The sequence below is a fragment of the Clytia hemisphaerica genome, unplaced genomic scaffold, assembly GCF_902728285.1.
Source record: "Clytia hemisphaerica strain Z4C2 unplaced genomic scaffold, Clytia hemisphaerica genome assembly, whole genome shotgun sequence".
Lineage (NCBI taxonomy): Eukaryota > Metazoa > Cnidaria > Hydrozoa > Leptothecata > Clytiidae > Clytia > Clytia hemisphaerica.
In genome coordinates this window covers 601332-608563 of record NW_027103566.1, presented here as the reverse complement: position 1 = coordinate 608563, position 7232 = coordinate 601332, and the positions used below count along the sequence as shown (strand labels likewise).

The 7232-nt window shown below is 39.0% G+C and overlaps 1 protein-coding gene across 1 annotated transcript; it reads right to left on the bottom strand.

Moving 5' to 3' along the window:
• Positions 1-275: 275 nt before the first annotated feature.
• LOC136801003 (RING finger protein 32-like) lies at positions 276-3184 on the bottom strand. The gene has a single exon (XM_067057621.1). The coding sequence runs from the start codon at positions 2256-2258 to the stop codon at positions 1149-1151; it is 1110 nt and encodes a 369-aa protein (XP_066913722.1). The 5' UTR covers positions 2259-3184; the 3' UTR covers positions 276-1148.
• Between the last annotated feature and the right edge of the window lie 4048 nt (positions 3185-7232).

Here is a 7232-nt window from a genome sequence, read left to right as displayed (position 1 = left end):
TTGGTTTCGCTTCCTCATCATACATTTATCTCCTTTGTTTTCTATCTTTCTTGATGACTCAAAATAAATTATCCATCACGATTAAACCCAACTTTTGGATTGTTATAGGTAAGTACGGTAGAATTTCGAGACTTTCTGAGAGGGGCCCTACAAATCATTCCTGTCAAAACTTTTTATGATCAATAGAGTGACTTTACAGGTAAAACTCATTAGCCCGAAAATTTGGACTTGTCTGGAGAAAAGGTACGATTGGGCCACGCTAAAAAAGATAAAAATTATCGAAGTTTGAATCTTTCATAATATTTATTATAAAGCAAAACATTTTATGTACAAAAGACACATATATACAACCTTTCTGTCAAAAAAAGCTGCATTTAAATCTTTCCTTAAAAATAATGAATTGTGTAAAGCTTGGTACTCACTTGTGCAGAAAATCGCGTTTAAGTGCGTTTAAGTGCGTCGAACACATTTTGCTTTCTAGTGAGTACGTTCGCTAAACGCACTTAAGCGCACATACACGCCTTGATTTTGCTAAGCGCACTTAAACGCGAATATAAAAAAGTTTTGATATTTCGTATCAAAAAGTTTTGATATTTCGACGCGATCATCAAAGACACCGTGTGTAAATACTATTCAGTTATTTTGAAATTTGAAGAGAGAAGAGTTTTTTTTTATCGCTTTTAAGTGCGCCTAACTCCTTTTCCCCTCTCTTTTATTCAAATCACTTTGTAGTAAATACATAAATGGCGTTTAAGTGCGCCTAACTGATAAACGATTTTTTGCACAAGGGAGTACGAAGCTTAATAGATACATGTTTTTTTTTTTATAAGCATACAAAAATCCGAAAACAGGCTCAGAGATGCTTAGTTCGAAAGCTTAATAAGGCTGAAAAATGCTTGAGGGGATGCTTAAATCTAAAGCATAAATTTAGGGAAATACTGAAAATCCGTGAAATTCCAGCCAAAAAAAGCCAAAATCAGGGAAAAATATTTTTTGTAGGCTCAAGCAATGCTTTGCCATATGCTTAATTTTTCCCCATATCTGAGCCTACATATGCTTATAAGTGCAATGCTTATAAAAAAAAAAACATGTACATACTATTAATTCAATTCGTTTTCGATTTCGAAACGTCTGCAAACATGCCTAATTCATTTTTGTTTTACAGTGTATTCCTTTTTCATGTACATTGATCTACATACTGGACATAAATGATTCGAGCATGCACTGTAGGTCTCAAATGAAGCAAGACATCGTTCGTGAAATAAATGAGAACAATTTAGTAGGACGATTTTTTTTGAAGAGTTTAACAACCCTAAACATATAGGACATTCATTATTGTCACGTCTTAAAGCCAAGTTATGAATCTCGCTCCAAGAATCACTCTCACTGTTAAAATTTAAATTCTCCATTAAAGATTTACTGGTGGCAATATTACGATCTATTTCGGCAATGAAACTATCCACGTTTGCACTATGAATATCATAGCTGTTATGGATCTCTTCTGCCATGTTCATGAACTTTTTTTCATAGAATTTCTTTCTCAACATAAGATTCTGTGGTACTCGATCCTTGTTCTCTGATAGGAATCGTTTCCTAACTGTGTAAGCACGCCATTTTGATTGTATCTTCAGAGCTGCCTTATTGGAACAAATAAATGCTCCATCAAAAATCAAACGCCTTTCATAATTTTCAAATCGACAAATAGGGCAAGTTTGTTTACCAGAGTATTTCTCAAATGAATAGATACACTTTTTGTGAAATGTGTGAGAGCACGAAAGGAGAATTTGTTCTCGAAATAAAGTATAATCTTCTTTACAAATGGGACATTTTGATTCAATATCTCCACGAACCATTGCTTTCCTTTTTAAAACCTCCCATTGACGCTCAGAAAGGACTTTCTCTTTATTCATTATCGGCGATGGTAGGAGACCATACTTTTCAGCAAGTGACATGTTTTTCTTCGATAAAGCTGCTGCACCACTGTTACCATCAGGAGACAGCACTCTCTCGTCGTTTTTTCCTTTCAAAATATCAGTCAAGTCTTTTTCTTTCGATGGCAAATCTGTCTTTTTTTGTTTAGCTTTCACCTCTTTCCTTTTAACGACTGGAAGAGGATGATTGATAGTCCTTTTGGGTTTCCCGTCATCTAGATTTAGTCTCCGAGAGAAATGATCTTGAAAAGCAGCAGCAGAAATCCCCCCTGCTTTTTCACCCCGTTTTGATGGGGATCCACTTGCAAATCGATACTGTTTGCTCATAATGATCGTTATACTTAAAAAACTTTTAAGCAAAGAGCACCTGAATTTACATTCGTTTTAAATGAGATAAACCCAAAGACTTCAAGCAACGTGGATCGTCGTGGATCAAGGTGGATCAAAAAGATGACGATTGATCTGGTGAAAACTAGTTTCAATCAGCAATTCCGCCCCTTCAATTTTTTTCGTTCTTTCTAGTCCGTGGTAATTTTCCGGGGTCAGGATTCGATTATCAGTTAGTGCAAGTAGAGAATTCAATTGACATTGGTTAGGGTCAGGGTTGCTAGTAACGGCTTGTAACTGTGCCGGGTGCATACTCGGCGCCTTGAGCCCCGCAGGGTTGCTAGTAACGGCTCGAATTTCAGTCAGGCTTAAAAAGGGGTACTTTTACCCATATTATAATAACATTACCCCCGTCTTTTGCTAGTTTGTTATAATATGTTATTAATTGCGTGATTTTGCTGTGCGACGATAGCTCAAGTGGTAAGGCGTCGGGTTTGGAAACCAAGGTTGCTTGCATTTGGTGGTTCGAACCGAGGTGTGGGAGTATAATTTCAGAATTTGCAAAATAGCTTCAAATAGTCAAATTCAGAAAAAACTAAGTCCAGAAATCAGAAAAAACAGAGTTAGAGATAGAAAATAGAGGAAAAGAGGAGAAGGGCGGAATTGGTGATTGAAACTAGATCTTTCCGATTGGGGAGAGACTTGGTGTAAGAAGTTACATATTGCAGACATTTATCTTATGGGTTCTTTATCACGTATGAGAAGTATATTATTAAGGAGATAATAAATGTGTTATAGTTATATAGTGTTATATAGTGTGTACTAGTGTTCTATACGTTCTAGTGTTCTATGCGTTCTAGTGTTCTATACGTTCTAGTGTTCTATGCATTCTAATGTTCTATGCGTTCTAGTGTTCTATGCGTTCTAGTGTTCTATACGTTCTAGTGTTCTATGCGTTCTATGTGTTCTAGTGTTCTATGCGTTCAAGTGTTCTATGCGTTCTATGCGTTCTAGTGTTCTATGCGTTCTAGTGTTCTATGCGTTCTAGTGTTCTATGCGTTCTAGTGTTCTATGCGTTCTAGTGTTCTATACGTTCTAGTGTTCTATGCGTTCTAGTGTTCTATGCGTTCTAGTGTTCTCTAGTGTTCTAGTGTTCTATGCGTTCTAGTGTTCTATACGTTCTAGTGTTCTAGTGTTCTATGTTCTATGTGTTCTAGTGTTCTATGCGTTCTAGTGTTCTATACGTTCTAGTGTTCTATGCGTTCTATGTGTTCTAGTGTTCTATGTGTTCTAGTGTTCTATGCGTTCTAGTGTTCTATACGTTCTAATGTTCTATGCGTTCTATGTGTTCTAGTGTTCTATACGTTCTAGTGTTCTATGCGTTCTATGTGTTCTATGCGTTCTATGTGTTCTATGCGTTCTATACGTTCTAGTGTTCTATGCGTTCTATGCGTTCTAGTGTTCTATGCGTTCTATACGTTCTAGTGTTCTATGCGTTCTAGTGTTCTATACGTTCTAGTGTTCTATGCGTTCTATGTGTTCTAGTGTTCTATACGTTCTAGTGTTCTATGCGTTCTAGTGTTCTATGCGTTCTATGCGTTCTAGTGTTCTATACGTTCTAGTGTTCTATACGTTCTAGTGTTCTATGCGTTCTAGTGTTCTATACGTTCTAGTGTTCTATGCGTTCTAGTGTTCTATACGTTCTAGTGTTCTATACGTTCTAGTGTTCTATGCGTTCTAGTGTTCTATGCGTTCTAGTGTTCTATGCGTTCTAGTGTTCTCTATGCGTTCTAGTGTTCTATGCGTTCTAGTGTTCTATACGTTCTAGTGTTCTATACGTTCTAGTGTTCTAGTTCTATGTTCTAGTGTTCTATGCGTTCTAGTGTTCTATGTGTTCTAGTGTTCTATGCGTTCTAGTGTTCTATGCGTTCTAGTGTTCTATACGTTCTAGTGTTCTATACGTTCTAGTGTTCTAGTGTTCTATGCGTTCTAGTGTTCTATACGTTCTAGTGTTCTATACGTTCTAGTGTTCTATGCGTTCTATACGTTCTAGTGTTCTATGCGTTCTAGTGTTCTATACGTTCTAGTGTTCTATGCGTTCTATGTGTTCTAGTGTTCTATACGTTCTAGTGTTCTATGCGTTCTATGTGTTCTATGCGTTCTATGTGTTCTAGTGTTCTATACGTTCTAGTGTTCTATACGTTTTAGTGTTCTATGCGTTCTAATGTTCTATACGTTCTAGTGTTCTATGCGTTCTAGTGTTCTATACGTTCTAGTGTTCTATACGTTCTAGTGTTCTATGCGTTCTAGTGTTCTATACGTTCTAGTGTTCTATACGTTCTAGTGTTCTATGCGTTCTAGTGTTCTATACGTTCTAATGTTCTATGCGTTCTAGTGTTCTATGCGTTCTATGTGTTCTAGTGTTCTATGCGTTCTATACGCCCGGCGGAACATAAATAGTGAAACCCACCCGCCACCCCTGACTACTTAAAATTGTTTCGCTGAACTCACAGGCACAACTCCCTTTTGGCTCCAATCTTATCATATCGCTGTTGCATTTATGTACGTTATTATATTCTGTGTGATGACGCCCTGGAAAGCAACATGCAATAGTCAAGTGTCCGGTGTTTGATATGACTCTCTAGGAGTATGACAGGTGTGGGTGCGGTCAACCAAGGTTGACATGCCATAAAGCACGAACGTCACTGTGAAGATGTTCAAAACATAGTCTGTCAAACTATCAGCTTAGTCAACGTTTCCGAAGAATATCTACCGTCATTGTGACTTCACAATGCAATCCAGAAAATGTGTAACCGTACATCCTGTGCCCAAGTTCAGGAGTTGTTATAAAGCCATTATGATAATAACCGGGAGGGCACATTGCTATACATTGAACATCTACCTTCCAGATGTATTTGGCACCGAGTCGGGAACGGTATATTCCCCAAGTGTTCCATCGCAAGATGGAGCAGCCGCACGATTGTCGACAATTTCATTCCTTTTATAAGGTGAACATTATCTTGTGCCATTGTAAAATTGAGTTATTTACAAGTTGCATTGTAAAGAAAACTGACTGATGCAGCAGATAATAAAGAATATCCATTTACTAGTTTTTCCAAAGATGTGCAGCAGCTGTCAGTCCTTGGACGTTCGTACATTTTCATTTAAAACTGTATCTTCAATCCAGTGCAACCACAACGAGTGTCTCTTTTTTCGGGTGTCCATTCTTCTCGAAAGCTATTGCCATGGAGGCCTTTTTGGTCTTAACTACAGTGGAGCGTTTGAGTGAAAGATTCTCAAGATTCAAAGATGTTCAAAGATTTGTCCATGCAACCTTGTCGTTGTTTGGACCGTCTTTTTTTATCACTCCGGCGCTCCTCCTTGCGGCGAGTTATTCGGCACTCTGCTGCGTGTCGTTCCGGCGGCGGTGGTGCCATTGGGGGCTGGGCGCTCCGGCTTTTCAACCCCGATCTCTGAATTTTATTTTATTTTAAGTTTGAAAAACGCTCCATGACGGAGGAGGGCGGGCCCGTACGCTCGACGCCGTCGCTGCGTTTGGGGGAGAATTTGAACGTGGCAACGCGTTCTAGACGTTCGAGAGACTCTGCAAAAAAAAATTTTTTTTTTTAGACGACGTCTGCCCGGGTTCCGTAGCGATCCCGTTTTCCGCGAAAAGGTGAAACGTGAGACAGTTGAAAAAGGCGAAACGCGAGGCGGACGGTGAGTTTAATCGCGCACGCTACCTAAAAAGGGGACTCTTTTTTTAAAATTTGATTTTTTCGCTGGATAGTGTTAGTGAACGTGCTTGCCTGAAAAAAATTTTGAACTCTGCCGACTTTTTTTTCCGGCGTTTTCCGGCTCTTTAAAAAATGGAGAGATTATGACAAGTGTAGCATTTTTAAGCCGAAACCCGTACGGCCGTCGTGCGTAGAGTTTGAGTGCTAAGTCTTAGATAATTTTCAGGATTGTTCTCCACGTGGTAGAGATGCCTCACGGCGAACTTGACGTAATGAAAACGCCGTGTGGCCCGTAAAACGTCCGTACGGGAACGTCCCATGTTATACTTTCACGGCCGGTAACCGAGTTACCGGTAACGGCGAAGGTATAAAATTTGGCGTGCTTTCCTCTTTTAACATGCTCAACGTCTCCAGAAAATTTCAATACGTAAGTCCTATCCGGTTCGGCGCTACGGGAGGGGGGTCCCGTAATTGCGTACACCCCCCCGTAGAGCCTTCCCGTGACATTTTCAGAACTTCGACCCGAATTTTTCGGAATCTACACCAAAAAGTACATGACATATCAAAGTTTGGATGAAGATGACTTAAGGGTAAATGTTCCGTGGAATGAAATGAGGTGAGCAACAATCAAGGACAAAATACTTGGCACAAAAGGGAAATTCACCGGGGTGTTTTGAAACCACAATCGATTTGTAAGTGCTCTAAAGTAGGTTCGAAGGGTAGAGTTTTAACTCTGAGTTTTAACGCTAGACTTAAGACTTAGGACCTTAGGATCTGAGGATCCAAAAGTTCAAAAATGGTCTAGTAGGGCTTGAAATATAGCCTAGAAACCAATAAATCCCTCCCAGATCGAAATAATCGATGAAATCAAGTTGAGGGCCTAAAATTGACATTCTCGCTCGAACTTCAATTTTCGAAAAATGGTAAATTAGCCAAAAGTGCAAATATATTATGGCACGGATTGAAGAATGACCTTATCTGACAAAATGTCAAAAAAAAACTGTCATCAATTCAACAAGCGTCTAGTTTTGCGGTCGCAGTGACATTGAGGTGAACAGAAATAACCTCATCTGACAAAGTGTCAGGATAAACCGTCATGAATTCGACAAGCGTTCAGTTTGTGTAGCATTTCATTATCACGCTGTCTTACTGGATTTCAAATTTCGAGAATAAGGGTTAGTATTAGCATATTAATAGACACGCACGAAATTATTAGTATAGCTCAATTTACGTCTTC